This window comes from Mirounga angustirostris, unplaced genomic scaffold (genome assembly GCF_029215605.1).
Source record: "Mirounga angustirostris isolate CCGP_5_RB_7025 unplaced genomic scaffold, mMirAng1.0.hap1 SCAF_16, whole genome shotgun sequence".
Lineage (NCBI taxonomy): Eukaryota > Metazoa > Chordata > Mammalia > Carnivora > Phocidae > Mirounga > Mirounga angustirostris.
The window spans coordinates 51,613,990-51,633,283 of NW_026991724.1; the positions used below are offsets into that span (position 1 = coordinate 51,613,990).

The 19,294-nt window shown below is 58.5% G+C and overlaps 3 protein-coding genes across 11 annotated transcripts in view; all 3 read left to right on the top strand.

Annotated features, from left to right (window-relative positions):
* Positions 1-221: 221 nt before the first annotated feature.
* On the top strand, positions 222-14,220 carry CCDC9 (coiled-coil domain containing 9). Of its 8 annotated transcripts, none has more exons than XM_064580846.1 (15): positions 222-370; positions 2,048-2,121; positions 2,266-2,370; positions 3,991-4,092; positions 4,288-4,536; positions 6,201-6,284; positions 6,382-6,555; positions 7,401-7,582; positions 10,292-10,338; positions 10,456-10,588; positions 11,042-11,132; positions 11,219-11,459; positions 11,988-12,080; positions 13,023-13,072; positions 13,641-14,220. In XM_064580846.1, exons 2-15 carry the CDS (start codon positions 2,119-2,121, stop codon positions 13,656-13,658), a joined length of 1,572 nt encoding a protein of 523 aa, XP_064436916.1. In that variant the 5' UTR covers positions 222-370; positions 2,048-2,118; the 3' UTR covers positions 13,659-14,220. The 8 variants fall into 8 exon arrangements, with proteins under 8 accessions (XP_064436916.1, XP_064436915.1, XP_064436918.1 ...); XM_064580845.1 differs by having other exon boundaries at positions 11,988-12,063; positions 13,641-14,165; XM_064580848.1 differs by lacking the exon at positions 11,988-12,080 and having other exon boundaries at positions 13,641-14,165.
* A 193-nt stretch (positions 14,221-14,413) lies between these two features.
* INAFM1 (InaF motif containing 1) lies at positions 14,414-15,478 on the top strand. The gene has a single exon (XM_064580853.1). It carries the CDS (start codon positions 14,711-14,713, stop codon positions 15,137-15,139), a length of 429 nt encoding a protein of 142 aa, XP_064436923.1. The 5' UTR covers positions 14,414-14,710; the 3' UTR covers positions 15,140-15,478.
* Positions 15,479-15,623: 145 nt separating this feature from the next.
* Positions 15,624-19,294, top strand: part of C5AR1 (complement C5a receptor 1) — a 36,352-nt gene continuing 32,681 nt past the window's right edge. For both annotated transcript variants that reach the window (XM_064580850.1, XM_054511478.2), the window contains exon 1: positions 15,624-16,725. The gene's annotated coding sequence lies outside the window, so the exon portion shown is untranslated. The remainder of the gene's footprint in view (positions 16,726-19,294) is intronic.

Genomic DNA, 19,294 nt, shown 5'->3' on the forward strand with positions numbered 1-19,294 from the left:
GGAGTCATTGCCCCGTGCGTGCCTGGTACCTATTTATTGGAACCAGGAAAGAGGACGCAGGTAAAGCAGGTAAAGGCCTGCCAGAGAGAGAACGGTGTCTCCTTTCCCTGGAAGGAAGTAATCTAGGCCAAACGAAGTTGAGCAAGCCTCCAGAATACCCTTGAGGACCACCTATACACACTCCCGCCTGCACCCGCGGGGGCGCGGCGCCTTTAAGGCTCCCGGAAACGGGCCGGCAGGACCGGAAGTGACCCTCTTTAGTTCCCCTCTTCACGTGGTGCGGGCGGGAAGTGACGCGCGCGGCCCGGGAGCTGCGGACGCAGAGGCCGACGGAGCCGGAGTCGCGGACGCCGCGGGGTCTCCGGGACAGGTGACCGGGGGAGGGGGCCGGGAGCGCGCCCGGAGAGGGCGGGGCCTGGCGCCCCACGTGGGGGGAGCGGGAGCGGGTGCGGGCGGGGCAGCGAACAGCCGGCGGGGGCGGGGTCAGAGTACTCTGCGGGGGGCGGGGACAGGACGCCCACATGGGAGGTGAGAGGGGCCCTGGTGGGGCGGGACGTCGGCGGGTGGGCAGGACCCGGGCGGGTCAGGCTGTGGGCGGGGCCGGGGCGTGGGTGGGCAGATGGGGGTGGGGCTGAAAAAGTTGTGTCCGGGCTGGGGGCGGAGCCAAAATATAGCCCGGGGAGCGAGGGGCGGGGCCGGGACTTTGGCCGAACGTGCTGGGGGCGGGGCCAGAAAGTTTTGCCTGAGCTTGAAGTGGGTCCAGATTGTCCGCCCCGACTTGCGAGGCAGACGCGAGGGCGGGGGCGGGGCCAAAAAGTTGTGGGTGGCAGGGGGCGGGACCAGAGTACTGGCGGGGAATGCTGGGGGTGGAGCCAGAAAGTTTTGCCGGAGCCAGGGGCGCGGTCAGAACGTTGGCACGGAAGCTGGCGCCGGAGGCAGAACCTCGGCTGGGGCTCCCGGGGGCGGGGCCATAGTTTGACGCGACGAGGCGTGGCTGGGAAGCAGGGGGCGTGACCGGGAGCTTGGCTGGGCAAATCGGAGGCGGGGCCGGTGTAATAACGCGAGAATAGGGGGCGGCTTCAGGCTGTTGCCTGGGGGCCCAGGGGGCGGGGCCGGGGATAGGCTGGGAAAGTCAGAAGGGGGCTCAGATTAACGACGCGCATGTGGGCGGGGTCAGAGGTCTAGCGGGAGAGGCGGGGCGAGAAAGTTGGTTCTGGCGTGGGGCGGGGCCGTGCCTTCCGGACGCGGTAGAGGCTGGAGGTTTTCCCTGCAAAGGAGTGGGTCGGGAAGTTTCGTCCGCGCCGGGGCGGGTAGAGTATTCCTTGGGAAGGTTGAGCCAGGCCCAGGAAGCCTCGCCAGTGGGCACCGGGCCTGTTTTCGGAATCCTTGCGGGGTTGTTGGGGAAGCAGTGGTACCTTTCTCGGGATGTTGGAGGCGGGGCTGGGACATCCCAGAGCGAGGCGTGGGTCTAAAGTCTTCTCCCAGGGTCGGGGCAACTTGTAGGCATAGGGTTCGAGCTTGTTTTTGTGTGGGGTTATTTTGAACCGTTCCTGGGAAAGAGGTGCGTTTAGAGTTTTCACGGGGATGGAGTGGCACCAGAGTGGGCACAGAAAGGTGGGCCTAGAATCAGATGGGGGGGGGCAAGAGGATGTATCTAAAGTTCTCTGGAGATGGAGGCCTGGATTGAAACTCCCAGCACTGGGGTGTGGAGGCTGGGCTAGAATCTTCCTTTGGAAGGGAGCAATGTTGGATGTTTCCTTAAGCTGTAGGGTAGGACCAGAACTTTCCCAAGGTGGGTGCGACTCTAGTGTTTAAGTAGGGAATGGGTGGGCACAAATGTCTGGGAGGTGGTGGAATGTAAATTTTTCCAGGTAAGTGTTGGGCTCGCACAAGAAGAGGGAGTGGGAGCGCGGGGCTAGAATTCTCTTGGGGGTGCAGCTGGTGTTGTTTATGTGCATGTATGTTTGAGAGGAGTCCCTGGTATGGGTGAGATGGAAGCAGATTGGGGAGGCATTAGCCTTAGTCCTTCTCTTCCCTCTGCCCTCAGGAACCCCCAGTGCTGTGTCCACATTCTAGAGGGGAAGTTTGCTGAGACCCTGGTACCACCTTGCCAGCGGAATGGTGAGATGGAAAGTGGGGTCTCAAATCTGAGCTTTGGGTCAGGGGGCTTGGGAGGAGGGGACCCAAAACTCAGACCCTGGATCAAATGGTGCTGGGTTGGGTATAGGTTTTTCTTACTGTTTCTCAACTGTCTCCTCTTCTCAGTCAGCCACACTGGATCTGAAATCGAAGGAGGAGAAGGATGCTGAGTTGGACAAGAGGATCGAGGCTCTTCGGCGAAAAAATGAGGCCCTCATCCGGCGCTACCAGGTGCCCTAGCCCCGCCCTGGGAGACCCCATCCCCTCTCCTCCCCGCAGTGAGTTTCCCTCACCTCTCCCTTCCTTCAAACCTTTTCATGGCTCCCCATCACTCTCAGGATAAAAGCCAAAGGCCTTAGCCTGCCATTCCTTCCTTCATTCCATCATTCCATCATTCATACATGAATACTCACCAGGGTCTTCACTGCCAGGCTCTAGGCTGAGTGTGGCAGGGAATATAGCTACGACTGAGACAGCCCTGAGGTCATTCCAGACTTTACAGTCCAGAGTTCACAGTCCAGTGGGAGCACCGACCGTTCTTTAGGCAGTGATGTCCCAGAGTGGGCTGGGTTGGGCTGCAGGAGTTCAGAGGTCTGGGGGGCGCCCAGAAGGGGCTCTTCACCCACCCAGATATTAGGGAGGGCTTCCTGGAGGAGGAGATTCCGACACCTGAAGGGGGTGAGTTAGCCAGCTGAAAAGAAGAGCCAAACGTGTTTCAAGCAGAGGGAACAATTTGTGCAGAAACCAGGAGCTTAAAGTTGGAAGGTCAGTGGAGGAATGTTGACCCTGGCAGCCAGGCTGAGAATTTGGACTTTCTCTTGAGGGCACTGGGGAACCCTGGAGGGCTTTGAGCAGGAGCAGGAGCAGGTCAGAATAGCCTTTTAGGAAGAGCCCCCTGGCTGCTCTGTGGTGTTGAGTGGGAGGAGGTGATACCGGAGCCCAGAGACCAAGGAGGAAGGAGAGGAGGTGCCCAACCTGGGACAGGGCTGTTGAGAGGGCTCAGTGGCAGTGGTGGAGGTGGGGAGGAGGGGCCAGCATGCGGCCCAGGTCCTTGTCAGAAGTGCCAGAGTAGTTGGCGGGGCTGTTCCTGAGAAGGGATCTGAGAGAAAGAGTGGGTTTCATTTATTCATTTTTCATGCATTCATTCATTTATTTTAAAAGAAAAAAAAAAGAATATCGAGTTTCTGGTGTGTGTCACAGATTGTTCTAGGTTTGGGGTATACATTAGTGAATAAAACAGCCAGGTACTCCTGTCCTCAGGCAGCTTCTGTTGCAAGCTTCAAGGCAGACAATAGGCAAAATACATATAATGCCAGGTAGTGAACAAGAGAATGGTAGGGGAGGTGGTTTCTGTAAGCTGGTCAGGGAAGGCCTCTCTGAGAAGGGGACGTTTCGGGAACAGAAACCTGAAGGAGATGAGGGACTGAAGGCTCTCTGGGGGAAGAGTGTTCCCAGCAGAGGGGACAGTAGGTGCAAAGGCCCTGAGGCAGGTCTGAGCCTGGTATGTTCTAGGAACAGTGAGAAGGGCAGAGTGAGTGAGGGGGAGAAGAAGGAGAGAGGATGGGGGATGAGGTCAGGATAGTCATGAGGCCAGACCCTGTAGGGCCCCGTAGGCTGTGAGGAAGCCTTTGGCTCGTACTCAGAGATGGGTACCACAGGAGGCTTCTGAGCAGGGGAATAGCATGGTGCTGGGGGAGGAGGGGGAAGATGCTGAAGTGACCAGCTTTCTTGCCTGGAGCTGAGGATAGAGGCCTAGGTGGGGGCTAATCTTGGGGGACGTTTAGGGGGCTGTGGGAATCCAGCTGGCGCCGGGACCCCTGACACTCTCCTCCTGCTGATGTTTGCCCCTAGGAGATTGAGGAGGACCGGAAAAAAGCCGAACTCGAGGGAGTGGCCGTGACAGCTCCCCGGAAGGGCCGCTCGGTGGAGAAGGAGAACGTGGCAGTTGAGGCGGTGAGCTCCACACCAGGGTGGGGGACTCGTCAGGACAAGGAGGGGGTGAGAGTTGAGACCTGGGGCCCAAGAGCCCTCCCCTGCCTGCCGCCCCAGCCCTGTGGGCGGCCCCAAGTCTCCCAGTTGCCTTCGGGGCTTGGGTGGCCCAGTCTCCTCATCCCAGTGACTGTACTTTTCCTCCCTTCTCTTCTCCAGGAGAAGAACTTGGGTCCCTCTCGGAGGTCTCCTGGGACCCCACGACCCCCAGGGGCCAGCAAGGGAGGCCGGACGCACCCCCAGCAGGGAGGCCGGGCAGGCATGGGCCGGGCGGCCCGCAGCTGGGAGGACGGTTCTGGGGAGCAGTCTCGAGGAGGATCTGGGGGCCGTGGCCGGAGGGGCCGGGGCAGGGGGTCCCCTCAACTCTCAGGAGCTGGAGATGCCTCAGCTGCCGACCGCAAATCTAAGGTAGAAGCCCGGGATAGGCTGGAGTCGTCTGGCCAAGGCTCTTACTATCTCGTTTCTCTTTGGTTCTACTCTCAGAGGAACTGGTGTCCCGTTTGTCCATCTTTTCTCAGCCCCTCCATTAGCTTTTTCAGCCCCTCCATCGGCTCTTTCTCTCTCTCCTCCCTCCTTTCCTCCGTCCCCCTGACCAGGGCTTCATGCACTCTCCCTGTCTTTTTATCCCCCCTCGTTTTGCTCATTCTGGTGCAGTGTTTCTGTCCAGTACGTGTGCGCTTGCTCGCTCGCTCTGTTATTCTGTCTGTCTCGCAGCCTGGATTTATCCGTGGTGATCAGTGATGTTCTTACTGTAACTGCTCTCCCGCCCTGATGCGCAGGTCAGCGGGCTGGGAGGCTGTCTAGCAGAGGGCCTCAGGGCCCACCATGGACTTGGGGTCGACTCGGTTCAATTAGTTCCCTGTCGTTGGGCAGCTCACTTCCTTCTGGGAGGTTCTGGGTTCTCAGGGGAATAATAATCAGGTCTCAAAGGTATCGCGAGCATTTTGGGATATCAGGCATTGAAATCCTCAGAGGAAGCGCTTGAAGAACGTTACTTATGGATGTTTGTGATTTGTACACATTAAGTTGCTGTCCTCGAAAGACCTCAAAATACCATGGCTTAACCCAAGTGGAAGTTTATTTCTCCCCTGTGTGCTGAGCCCCGGGAATGAAAACGTCCTCTCCAGCAACTTGGCCTTGTACTCGTCTAAAATTCTGTTACCGTGGAAGAAGGGGAGAATGGATTGGGGGGGCGGGTAGTCACCTTGCCATCTGCCATGTTATTACTCGTATTACTGGCATCACTTCTGTGGCAGCCGTGGCGTGTCGGGGTCCCCAGCTCCTTTTCCGGGTTCAGTACTCCCCTAGCAAGATTGATGGCTGAGATTTATTACAGCGCGAAGCTGAGGGGAGAAGGCGCAGGGGACGAAGTCTGGAGGGGATCAGGCGCAGGCTCCCGAGCGATCTCGTCCAGTGTAGCCACACCTCATGGTGCCCTTACTTCCTCCAGCGTTGAATGGTGATGACACCCATGAAGGGCTGTCTACCAGGGACTCCCTCGAGACCCCCTACCTGGGGTTTTTATTGGGCACTCGTCATGTAGGTCTCCTCTGCCTCCTACAAACCCAAATTCCAGACCCCAGAAGGAAAGGCGCTCAGCACGTACCATACCGTTGGCACCTCCAGCCGAGGCACCTGGAGCCCCCTTTATAGCTAACCGTTGCCCAGGAGCACGCCGGGAGCCAAATTCCCAGATGCCAGCCACGAGCCGGCCTTGCGAGCAGGCCCATGTACGGAGAGATTCTCAGGCCTGCTGTGGTCATTCCTTTTTTTTTTTTTTTTCTTTGAAGATTTTATTTATTTATTTGACAGAGACACAGCGAGAGAGGGAACACAAGCAGGGGGAGAGGGAGAGGGAGAAGCAGGCTCCCTGCGGATCAAGGAGCCCGACGTGGGGCTGGATCCCAGGACCCTGGGACCATGACCTGAGCCGAAGGCAGACACTTCACCGACTGAGCCCCCCCAGGCGCCCCCGCTGTGGTCATTCTTCCGCGCACATGCTAACATGCCAGGGTCGGGCAGTTCCCCCTGATGCCCCAGCGTCTCTGTCTCTGTGTTCTACCTGCCCCCAGGAGTGGGAGGAGCGGCGCCGGCAGAACATCGAGAAGATGAACGAGGAGATGGAAAAGATAGCAGAGTATGAGCGCAACCAGCGGGTCAGTGCCGGGGGTGTCCCCGCGGCGGGGTGGAGCCACCTGGGCCCCGGTGAGTCCTCCAACCCCCCCCCCCGCCCCCTATTCTCTGTGCCCGCAGGAAGGTGTGCTGGAGCCCAACCCAGTGCGGAACTTCCTGGACGACCCCCGGCGACGCAGCGGACCCCTGGAGGAGCCCGAGCGGGACCGCCGGGAAGGCAGCCGCCGTCATGGGCGCAACTGGGGGGGGCCCGACTTCGAGCGGGTGCGCTGCGGCCTGGAGCAGGAGCGGCAGGTGGGTGCTGGCGGCCGGGGCTCCCTGGGTCGGGCCCCAGTCTGCAGCTGGTCTGTCCTTCCTGCAGCCTCCGTTGATTGGGGCTGTGCCGGAGCGCTGGGCCCAGCGGTGGCCGGGACAGCAGCGAGGGGTAGCCTCCCCTCCCCATCTTTCAGCCCCAAGCTGATGGTCCGTTCTTGTGGGGACAGCATACCACTTTCCTCTTACAGCTTTATGGGCCTTTGGGTGATGTTCTCTCTCGCTAATGGCAGTAATGTTTACTGGGATCTTTTGAGTGCTGGAAGCAGACTTAGGTCCTGGGGCTGAGTTTTGTTTTCTTTTTTAAGATTTTATTTATTTGAGGGAGAGAGAAAAAGAGCACAAGCAGGGGGGAGGGGTAGAGGGAGAGGGAGACGCTGACTCCCTAATGAGCAGGGAGCCCGATGTGGGACTCGATCCCAGGACCCTGGGATCATGACCTGAGCTGAAGGCAGACGCTTAATGACCGAGCCGCCCAGGCGCCCATTGGGACGGAGTCTTCAGGCCAAGCCCCTGCCCCGGTGAAGTTGATTCTGGGGGCGGCTCTCTAAACGAACATACCGTAAGGTGTCAGGGAGTGTCAGACATTGTGAAGAAAAATCCAGCAGGGAGAGGGACTAGAGGGGGTTGCTACTTGAGAGAGAGCTCTGGGATGGCCTCTGTGGAGGTGCCACGTGAGCAGACCTGGTCCCAACCTCCACCCTGTCACCTCCTCCTCCTGTGACCTTGAGCACGGCCCTGCCTCTCAGCCCCGCGGGCATGGGGGAGAGGCCAGCGTGGGCCGGCTCGGGGAACAGGGCCCTGACTGCCTGTCTGTGTGTGGGCAGGGCCGCCGGGCCGGCCTGGGTGGCGCTGGTGACATGACGCTGTCCATGACGGGCCGCGAGCGGTCGGAGTATCTGCGCTGGAAGCAGGAGAGGGAGAAGATCGACCAGGAGCGGCTGCAGAGACACCGCAAGCCCACTGGCCAGTGGCGGCGGGAGTGGGATGCTGAGAAGACTGATGGCATGTGAGTGTCCCTCTGCTTGCCCGTTTGGTTCCTTGACCTTGACCCCGACTTACTCCTCTGTCTCTCTCTGACGTCCCACCTAGTGTATCAGGGAGCAGTTGCCGTGCTGCGTCAGAACCACCAACTCCCTGGCAGATAAAACCATTTCTTTTCTTTCTTTTTTCCTTTTCAGAACCATCAGAACCATTTCTGTCTCGTGTTCACAGGTCAGCCGGATTTGGCTGATTCAGGCTGGGCTCTAAGCTGTGGGTCCAGCTGGGCTTGGCTCCCCATGCAGGCAGAACTCAGTTCTGCTCCCCGGGGGTTCATTCTGGGGTTCAGGCGGAGGCCGCTCTCTGGAGGAGTGCCCGTTCCGGCATCGGGGATGGGCAGGAGGCAGGCGGACACGCTGTCTGTTCTGTTGGCGACAGACCTGGCGGGAGACTAAGCTGCTCTCATCAGGGGTACTCTGGTGGCGCCCCAGCTAAGGGCATGGATGGAAATTCTAATTAGAGAAGGCGTGAGGAAGGGGTGACGGTGATTAGACCTTCAAACTGCACCCCTGCCCCCAACCCAAACTCCTTATCCGGGTGGTACTTTTACCCTTATCTGACTGGGTCCCCTTTCGGGTCCCAGGAAACATCCAGTTAGTCCAACTTAAACGGAAGCTCTACCCTTGTGTCATTGACAGGAAGGCCAACTTCCATACCAGAGAGCCAGCCAACAGCACTCTTAAGATCTGCAGCTGTAGTCATTTATTTTATTATTTTTTTTTAGAGTGAGAGTGTAAGCTGGGGGAGGGGCAAAGGGAGAGAGGGAGAGAGAATCCTCAAGCAGACTCCCTGCGGAGTGCAGAGCCCCACTCGGGGCTCGATCCCACGACCCCAAGTTCATGACCGGAGCGATGCCCAACCGACTGAGCCACCTGGGCGCCCGTACCGTTGTTGTTTTTATGGCATCCTGCACCCTTTGCTGCTTTGGAAGTTTTCATGCCAGTCACGTTTATTATTGGCGCTGGCTGGAGAGAGAGGCTGTTGTCTGTGCGCCCAGTGGTCAGAGCATTCATTGTGGATTGTGAGCCAAGCTTGTGCAAGTGCGAAAAATACTTTGCACAGATACTGTAGCTGATCCTTTTAAGGCTTTTAGGGAGACGTTCTCAGGGTTAAGAATGAGAGTAAGTAATGGTGTCCTCTTGTGTCCCAAAGGCAGCCTGCAGCAAGTCTCATTAATGCACATGTGCTTTGATTTCGTCAGCAAATCTTTAAGATTTTATTTATTTGAGGGGCGCCTGGGTGGCTCAGTTGTTAAGCATCTGCCTTTGGCTCATGTCATGATCCCAGGGTGCTGGGGTTGAGCCCCGCATCAGGCTCCCTGCTCAGTGGGGAGCCTGCTTCTCCCTCTCCCACTTCCCTTGCTTGTGTTCCTGCTGTTGCTATCTGTCAAATAAATAAAATCTTAAAAAAAAAAAAAAGGTTTTATTTATGAGAGGGAGGGGCAGAGGGAGAGGAAGAAGCAGGCTCCGTGCTGAGCAGGGAGCCAGATGCAGGACTTGATCCTGGGACCCTGGGATCATGACCTGAGCCAAAGGCAAGACCCTTAACCGATTGAGCCACCCAGGCACCCCTGTCAGGAAATATTTATTGAGTCTCTCCTCTGTGTCATGAAAGGTGATGGGGATACAGTAATGAACAAAACACTTCTGCCTTCAGGGAACCCAGACTCGAGTTGGAAAGGTGGACACTGACTAGATCCAGTGGCAGGTCACGAAGAACAGAGAAGAGTATGGAGAGGGATGGAGGCTTTTGTTTTAGATTTTGGTGATATATATAATATGTGATGACTTTATTTTTTAAAAATATTTTATTTATTTATTTGACAGAGACAGCGAGAGAGAGAACACAAGTAGGGGGAGTGGGAGAGGGAGAAGCAGGCTTCCCCTGATGCAGGGCTCGATCCCAGGACCCTGGGATCATGACCTGAGCCGAAGGCAGATGCTTAATGACTGAGCCACCCAGGCGCCCCAATATGTGATTATTTTATTTTATTTTATTTATTATTATTATTATTTTAAAGATTTTATTTATTTATTTGAGACCGACAGAATGAGAGACAGAGAGCATGAGAGGGAGGAGGGTCAGAAGGAGAAGCAGACTCCCTGCCGAGCAGGGAGCCCGATGCGGGACTCGATCCCGGGACTCCAGGATCATGACCTGAGCCGAAGGCAGTTGCTTAACCAACTGAGCCACCCAGGCGCCCCAATATGTGATTATTTTAGACAGGTGTTTAGGAGGGTCTGAGCTGAGGCCTGGAGGAGGTGAGGGTGCAGGCCACTGAAAGGTCTGGGGAAGTGTCCCAAGAGCAGCAGGTGCAAAGGCCCTGAGGCAGGAGTTCTGTGTGCTAGGTGACTCTGCTTAGCCGAGGAGATGGGGGACAGTGATAGGAATTGTGGCTAGACTGGAGGCTGGGGATCATGTACGTTCTAAATTTTTGTTTTGGGGTGTCAAATACTGAGTTTTTTCTTTCTGTATTTGTCACTACCATGTCATGTTTGCCTCTTGTCCATCACCTGATCCTGTCTGCCTTCTAATCAGGGACCCCCTCTGTTTGACTGTCTCTCCTTCTGTGATCTTGATTTTGACCCTGGCCCCCATCTCTCCCTTATCTCTCCCCACCCCTCTTGCCCCCACTGTTCCCCCAGCTGCGTGCTCACCCCCTTTCTCTTTTCCCCAGGTTCAAGGATGGGCCAGCTGCTGCCCTTGAACCATCCCACCGCTATGGTGAGTGGGCGTTCTCGGTGGGGGCGGGGGGCGGGAACGGCAGCTGGCAGGGCCAGGCATGGGGGTTAACTTTGTGTCATGCCCTCCATCCCCCACTCCTCCTGGGTTCTCTTGCAGATGACCAGGCCTGGACTCGGCCCCCCAAGCCCCCCACTTTCAGGGAGTTCCTGTCCCAGCACAAAGCTGAGGTCAGCCGCAGGAGGAGGAAGAGTAGCCGACCCCAGACCAAGGCAGCCCCTCGTGCCTACAGGTGGGGGCGCCCCGACCCTTGGTGTGTGCACACCCCCGTGCCCCCAGCAGGGCTGTTTGGCTCTATCCCTGGTTGTTCTGACTCCGCGGGGGCATGTCTGTGCTGTCTCGTCCGTCAGTTCTTGGCTACTGTCTCTCTGTGGGTCAGGCTCTTGTTTGGGGGGAGTTGGGGCCTAGCTCTCTAGGTAAATGCTTTACCTCCATCTCTCCCTTCATCTCCTTTCACTCCTTTTCTGCCACCTGGCGCCCCTCCGTCTGTCTGTCCCTGGCACCTGGGGACACACACCCACCATTCCCTCCTCAGAGCTCCAACATGTGGACCCTCACCTGGAAAGCTGCAGCCCCTCTTGCCCTGAGTTGAATTTTGCAGCTTTTCTCTGGGGGAGGACCTGGAGGTGGGAGGCCCCTTCTTCTCATCCACCCGGGCCTCACCCCTTCCCTCTGTCCCCTCCAGTGACCATGATGACCGCTGGGAGACTGAGGACACAGTGTCCCCAGCCCCTGAGGCCCCACAGCCCGCTCCACCTGAGGAGACGCCCTCGCAGGTAAGGCGGGCTGTCCTCTCTGGGCAGGGGGCGTGGGGTGCTCAGGGCCCACCCCCTCGCCCCAACCTGCCTTATGTTCCCCACAGCCACCCGAGACCCCAGCTCCTCCTGCCCACCGGCCCCCTGAGGATGAGGGGGAGGAGGACGTGAGGGAGGAGGATGAGGGGGAGGATGAGGAGTGGGAAGATGTGAGTGAGGAGGAGGAAGAGGAGGTCGAGGAAGAAGAAGAGGCTGATGAGGCGGAAGAAGAACCAGCCCAAGGCCATGAACCCCAAGAGGCTGAGCCCACCGGAAGCCCTCCCCGAAGCCGCACCGGAAGTCCCACCGGTGAGCAGGCTGACAGAGAGCGGTCGAGGCCAGAGGAGCCCCCGCCACTGCCCCAGGCCCCTGCCACGCCTTCTAGCCCCTTTTCACCCCCTGGAGACCACCAACCCGTGTCTGACTGGGGTGAAGAGATGGAGCTGAATTCTCCCCGGGATGCCCACCCGGCCAATGCCCTGTCTCCGGGTGAGGCCTGGCCTTTTGGAAATGCATGAAGCTGGCTGCTTGTGTGTGTGCGCTTGAGGGGTACACTCGCAGGGGGGACCGTCAGGGGCTGGGCCCCGGGACCGTGTGTGCCCCACCGCCCTGGTGGCTAGGGAGGACAGTCCATGTCTGTCTTTGGAATGCCCCCCCCACCCCCATCCTGCCCCTGCTCTGGGCCACAGAGCCCCCTCCCCAATAAAGAGTTCACGTCCTCAAATGATATTCCCCAAGTGTGTCCTTGAACACCCCTCACTTCCCCAGGGCCTTCTCTCTCAGGGTGGGGGGAAATTTGGAGGGGTAGGGGCTTGACTGGGCCTCCCCCTTCCTCAGGAGGTGACCAGCCAGCCCCTGCCTCCCTTGAGAGTGGGTCCAGCCTCCCAGGAACCCAGAAAGCTGAAGAGGAAAGGTCTGAGGCAGCTCCAGGTGGGGGAGTGGATGGGGCCCGAGATGGCCTTCTTCCTTCCTCTTTTTCTCCCTCCGGGGCTGAGGGGAGGGTTTGGGGAGAGTAGGATAGAGTGGAGCTGGGTGTGTGGGGTAGCAGTGGACCTGGGGGTGAGGCTACAGTGCTAGGATACTGTGAGAGGAGCCAAGGTCAAGGGGGTGGAGCTAAGTGGAGAATCTCTGGGGCGCTAGGGAATTGAGTGGAGGGGGAAAGGGGGGCCGTGAGGAGGTGGAGCCAAGATGGGATTGGGATTTGGAGGCGGACCCCAGGCGTTTGGGGATGTAATCTAAAAATAACGGGGTGGGGCTAGGTTCAAGGGGCGGGGCTGAGGGCAGGATTAGGAATTTAAATAGGTCAAAAGTAAGAATGGGGGAGGGGTAGAATCATGGATTTGGCTGTGGGCAGGATTGGAGTTTTGAGGTCTAACCAAGTAGGGTAAATTAGAATAGAAATGCAGGCCCCATTAGAATGCTGGGCCCAACCCCGTCTTCAGCTCCATCAGCGCAAGCCAGGTTGCGAACCAGGGACCTCCCCAAGAGCGGGGTTAGCGTTTGGGGCAGAGCCAAGGAAGATCTGGTCAGCACTCTCGTGGGCAAGGGCAGAGAGGGACAGATCCGATGGCGGGGGGCGAATGGGAGTTAGTTTATGCCCGTGGGAGCCTGAGGGGGGCGGCTGGGGGGCGAGAGGACAGAGTTTAGGGTGATCTCGCTATCCCAGATGATTTCCTCGATTGTAAACAGGGTTCTGTTGGGGTGCGTGCAGCTTGTGGGTCCCCTGCGAAGATTAAAGGAGTCTGAGGCCCATAAACCACCTAGCGCAGGGGGACTGCAGCCGGGCTCAGTTGGGATCAGAGACGGAACTGGACGGGGGGGAGGGGGCAGGGGGAGACTGTTCCCTCCGCTGACTGCCCCTTCTCTCCCCAGAGGCGGGTACCGAGGGCCAGGAGACCGCGGAGATCACCGACTTCCAGAGGGTGCGTTTCTGCAAGGTGGTGGCGGCCGCCCCGCCACCGGGGGCCGCCCGCTGACCGCGCCCGCCGACTGTGGCCTCCGCTCTCTGCACTAACCTCCTGCCGCCTTGCTCCTCTGTCCTCTGCTTCCGTCACACTCCCGCCAGGAGAGGGTTAAATGTAAGGGGGGCGGAGCCAGGGACAGTGAACGGGGTGGGGCCAGGGCAATAGTCCAGTCTCCCGCTTCGGGGGCGCCGTGGCACCGGGAGGGCTGAGACGCCCCCGAGTTACCCACCTAATGGAAGCCATGGGGGGCTAGGTGCCGGCCCCCAGGCCTAGATTGCCGCCTCCTGGAGTTTACATCTGGGGCCTGGCAGATAGCCGGTGACTCTTCCACAGGACTCGGAATTACTCGGCCACCGGCCCCGTCTCTTATTAAACGCAGTGCTTCCGCTAACCTTTGAACTGTATTTCTGGCAGGGCCGGCTGGGTTGCTGTGCTTGGCTGGCTTTTCCGTGGCGGAAGAGGCGGGAGGAAGGGATCTTCCTTCCTCCACTCCCCTGATACGTCTTCCCTCCCCCCCTCCCCGCAGGCCTCCCCGAATTCCTGAAGACGCTGCTGGGAGGGGACTGAAGCTTCCCCGCCTTGATGGGGTGGGGGCGGCAGGAGGGGGTTAGTCTGGATTCCCAGGCTGCGCTCTCTCCTCCCCGGAGACCGCTCTGGATCCCATGGCTTTAGGGAGAGGGAGAAATTGAGGGTGGTGGGGAGGAGTTGGGGAAGGGGCGTGATTGGGTTGTGGGCAGAGGTGGGGCTTCGGGGAGTGTTTAGACCTCAGTACACTGAGTAGCGAGGAGGTCCCGCCAGGGGCGTGGTTAGGATGCCTGGGCGGGGCCAGAATTCTGGTGGATGGAGTTAGAACACAGGGCGGCCTTAGATGTCGGATCGGGCCGCGTGAGCCGGTTTAGATGGGAGTTCCTAATGCGGGTGTGGGGTGCAGCCCTCGGTCGAGGGCGTGTTCAGTACAGTGCTAGAACTAGTGGAGTGAGGCGGAGGAAAGGGGTGGAGCCTGGACTAGAGAGCGTGAATCCAGGGAGTGAAGAGGGTGGCTTCGAATGCTAAGAGTCGAGTCTGATTCAGAGGCACGTTAGAAGCGGAGCGGGCCTGCGGCTAAGGAGTGTGTGTGTGGGGGGGTCTGTGAGGCCCAAGCCTCGCGCGGCGGGGGGGGCTCGGAGGCGGGGCTAGATGCCTGGGAGAAGTGTGAGTCGCGAAGGGGACGCGGTTAGGGCTTGGGGGAGGAGGCCAGAAAGGGGAGGGCGGGGCTAGGCGCTGGGCGGGCTCGCAGGTAAGAGGCGTGGGCATCACCCCGAAGGCCGGCAGTAGTCGAAAGAGCAGAGAGCTATCTTTGCAGGCCTGGGGCGGGGTCGAAATACTAGTTAAGCCATAGCTTGATAATGGTTGGCTGGAGACAGGGGAGGGGGCAGGCCCAGAGCCCGGAGGAGGCCCGCCCGTTCGGGGGCGTGACCATGCTGGCGGGGGCGGGGTTGGACGAGGGAGCTTTAGAGCGCGGAGGCGGTCCTCCGAGGGGGTGGGTCAGGGGGCGGGCCCAGGGCGCGGGGGCGGGGCCTGCACGGGCCGCTGTGCTGGGCCCAGTGGGCTGCGGGGATGCGGGGCACGAGCTGCGTGGGCGGCGGCGGCGAGAGCCCGGGGGGCGCCGGGCTGAGCGAAGGCCCGCGGGGCCGTTGGCTGCGCCTCGCCCCGGTCTGCGCCTACTTCCTCTGCGTCTCGTTGGCCGCCGTGCTGCTCGCCGTCTACTACGGGCTCATCTGGGTTCCCACGCGGCCCCCCGCGGGCCCCGCCGGCCCGCCGCCCAGCGCGCCGTCCCCTCCGTGCGCCGCCCGTCCGGGCGCGCCGCCTGCCCCGGCGCCCGCCGCTGCCTCGGTCTCCTGCCTCCTGGGAGCCCCCGGCGGGCCGCGACCCCAGCTCGAGCTGCCGCGCAGCCGCCGCCGCCGCCACAGCGACCCCAGCAGCCGCCCGAACCGCCAGACACCCAGAGAGACGCCGGAGGCCGCGGGGGGGCGAGGACCCGGGTAACCCTCCCTTCCACCCAAGCTGGATCGCCGGCCCTCAAGAGCCCGCGCCCCCACGGCGGATGCTCCGTTACCCGGTTGGGCCCGGACTCCCTCTTCATGACATCGCCTAGCGTCTCCGGAGTCGTCATCCAGAAGAATGGGTGGGGGGGCAAGGGGAGCTGGCCCAGGGCCTCGCTCCTCTGCCGTCAGGCCGGGGTCCTCCACCATCTGGCCGACCCGGTCCTGACCTCTGCCTCCTGACACTCTCCGTAGGAGTCTGAGCACAGAGCCCACAGCCCACCGTCCTCTTCTCTGAATCTCCGTGTCCATATGTCCCCCTGCAATAAACTCCAGCCCCAACTGCCTGGTGCTGTGTTTGTTGTATTGTTTGCAAGATGTCTCCCCTTTCAAGTTTGTGAGGGGAAGGCCTTCCTGGCGTCTGATCTTTGTCTCTCTTGCCCTGGGTGGGCTGGGTGGATTCTCCCCTGACCTGGGTGGGGGTGAGGGGTGTGTTAGGGGGTCCTTCTCCCATCGCCATCATGTAGTTTTGGGGGCTGGGAGAGGAGGCTTATCTGCAACAGGGCAGTTGAAGGTCAGACAGCGTGAAGGACTTTTCAGCTTTCTGTATCCCTGAGGCAGAAGACAAGTGTGTCTGGAGAGAAGCAGGGGGTCTGCCCTCCAGTTACAGCCCAAGATTAGACGGGAGAGGTGGGATGATTAATTGGGGCTTTGGGGGATTGTGACTAGTATGATTACAGTGTCAGGGACAGAAGCTAAGTCACCCTGAGATGTCAGGATGCTGCCGGGAGGGAATAAGGCCTTTTTCCTGGGGTCTGAGAGACCAGGGTGAACAGGGGTGGTGGGGAGCTTCTCTGCCTCCCTGGAAATCACAGAGGAAGTTATCAGCACTGCGCTGCCTTTGAAGATAAGTATAACCTCTCTGGTCTGCAATGCTCCTGGTAGCAGGAGGCAGAGAAACTTGGGTCCTGTTGAAAGAGTCAAAGGTAGTTGAATCTATCTTCCCACCAAGAAGACTGAGGCCTGGCTCCGGGCAGGGCATCGGACCCTATAGGCAGGAAGTGGTTTTCCTGTCCAGCCTCCTCCCTTGAACTGGAGGCTTTCCCAGAAAGAGTGAAGCTGAGCCTCCTCCCTCAGGCTGGGACATCTGTGGATGAGGACCGGGCTGAGAATGTCAGTCATTCTGGTTACCTCCCTCCCCCCCTTCTACCCTTCTGGCACCACTTCACAGAGGGGGTTCTCCAGACCGAAGGGCAACCCTGGAAGCCAGCACCCCTTTGTAGTGAGCACAGGTGATGGTTGAAGGGCACTGACTTTGGGGTCAAATGCCCAGGTTCAAATTCCCACTTTTCCTCTCACTAGCTGTGTGACCTTGGGCAGGTTCCTCAACCTTTCTGGTCCTGTAAAACCAAGATGGTAATAGTACTGAGAGTTTCTGTGAGGAATAAATAAGCTAGTGATCTGCAGCTTTTTGAACAGCATCACATGTTCTTTCTCTCTACCCACCTCTGTCCCTCAGGGATTCAAAAACCACAGCCTGCATCCCAAGGGATATCAAGTCAGCGCAGAGCTTCTGGAGACCGGCAAGTGGTGAGTTGGAGGTGGGGACTGCTGCATCTCTGTTCCCCTGGGCTCTCTTTCTAGCTTCCCGCCCTCTTCTCCCCAGCTCCATTTCTCCCCGGCCCTCAGTTTCTCTTCCTGTCTCTGTGTCTCTCTCTCCACCCTCCTCTCTCCCCCTCCTCTCGTTCTGTCTCTGCCTCTCTGTCTCTCCCTGACCTCTCTCAGTGTAGTCTCTGCCTCTGTCCCTCACTCGGCTCTCTGACTCACTCTCCCACCTCTGTCGCCCTCCAACGTGGCTGGCTCTCTTTCCATTTCTTCTCCTTCCCCCATCTTGCCCCAACACCCCCACCTTGCTCTTCCCCTCTCTCCCCCCGCCCCACCTACTTTCCCATTTCTTCTCTGGTTTAGCCCCTTCTGCCCTATCGCCTTCCTTGTGTTGGTCTCTCTTCCTGATCTCTCAGTCTCTCTTTTGGCCGCTGTCTCTTAATTTTGCACTTAGCAAACATTTACTGAGCCTTTACGATGTGCCAGGCCTTATTTTAGGCACCGTGGTCACAGCCGTGAACAAAACAGGCAAAACGTCCTGCTCTCGAGGGAGCTGACATATTACTGGCGAGACAGACAAAAGATAGGATTAGTAATGTAGATATATGTTATGACCAGTCATAAGAAGCACCAAGGAGGAAAATAATCAGGGTCAAGGTGACGGGGAGGGATGGAGTTGTTGATCACTGGGCAGAAGCGAGGGCAGGGCATGCCGATCTCTGAGGGAAGCATGTGCCAAGAAGTGGGAACAGCAAGGGCAGTGGCCCCGAGGCTCAGGTGCTTGGCTTGTCCAAGGAACCACCAAGAGACCAGTGAGTGAGCAGAATGAGTGATGGGAAGAGCAGGAGGAGGTGAGCCAAGGGAGAGAAAGGGGGCAGATGGTGCAGAGCCTCATGGGCTGCCCTGAGGACTTTGGCTTTTGCTTGGAGAGAGCTGAAGCAATGGGAGGTTTGTGAGCTGAGGAGGGACAGAGCCAACCTAGGTGTCAACAGGACTCTCTCATTGCGGGGTGGGAAGGAACGGTACGGGGCAAGGGCGGAAGCCGGGAGCCCAGGGAGGAGGCCACTGCCATCGTTCAGGTGAGGGACAGTGGTGGCTAGAACAAGATGGTGGCCTGGAGGAAAAGCGGGTGGTCCAAATCTCTGTGTGTGTGTGTGTGTGTGTAAATACACGTAGCATAAACGTTACCATTTAAACCACTTTAAAGTGTACAGTACAGGGCATTAAGTATGGTGGTGTGCAACCATAACCACCTCCATCCATCTGGTTGTCATGAAAGGAGGGAGGGAAGGAGGGACTGGGCCAGAGGGCCTCAGGCTGTAACACAGCCTTCAGGAAGTCGGGGGGGGGGGGCGGAGGTGTGTTTCCGGGGGTCCTTAAACAAAGGCTGCCCATCAGAGGAGTCCTGGGTGGCGTGGTAATGGGCTGGCTCTAGTACCCGCTGTCGTCGTTGGGAGGAGCCCCAGGGAAGCACGGCCTTGGCACCAATGCGGTGGAGCTGTCGGACAGCTGGGCCCTCGGCCAACTGTTTCTAGTTCTTTCTGTGCATAGGGTCAGCCTGCTCCCCAAGCGGCTTCGCAGGGTGCCTACAGATGGAGGCACCTGTGAACTCATTCCCATCCCTCGGAGGGAGGGAGGCCTGGCCCGTATTGGTGTGCTGAAGGGCTTTCCTTCAACTTGATTGGGTCAGTGCAGGTCACATGACAAGCCTGGAACCAATGCCTGGGCCTGGCGCCGTCAGGTGCTGTTGGTTAAGGCTTGGGTTCAACCACTCACTGGCAAGTGGAGGCGGGATTACTCGGAAGGTTTAGCCCAATCAGGACCCATCGCTGGATCAGGCCCAAGCCTGTAGACATCGCGTCTGCATCTGAGCTTCGAGGAGCGGGACTGCCAGGAGGGGGCGCCGAAGAGTCGCTGTCCTCCCCGACGCCTACCCCTGGCCTGGAATCCGAGGTTCACAATCAGAGCAGGAATATAAGTGCGTGCATGTGCGAGGGGCCTGCTACTGGGATCCCTTGTCTCTTATCCACAATTCCGAATTCGAAAAAGCTGTGACAACCGAAAAATATTTCTTTGGGGGGTAATTTTGGCCCAGTGTCACATGGTGGCAGATCAAATGATATGAGTTATTTACACTCTTTATTTATCTCCTTTTAGTGTGAATTTTCACACGCGTTTTGCTGCAAATATATTAACATGTCTGATGGTGAGGGGGCTGTCTCAGGCCCCTGGGAGTGTTACGTAAAATATAGCATTAGCTCAGAATTACCTTTCTAAAATTGGAACAATTCTGAGTTCTGAAATGCATCTGTCCCCACGGATTTTCAGCTAAGGGATTGTGGACCTCTAATTGGGCATGCTGCCAAACCTAGATTCATCTTAATTACTTGTTCAACATTTATTTAATGGTTTGGGGAAGAAACTCATTTTCCATTACAATAAAAAAATAGAGAATGGGGGTAATTTACCAAGTCCCTTTTGTTAATCATATGCTATTTTTAGGGTCGTGTGTGTATGCGTATGTGACCGAGTATGTGTCCATGTGAGGCTGTGT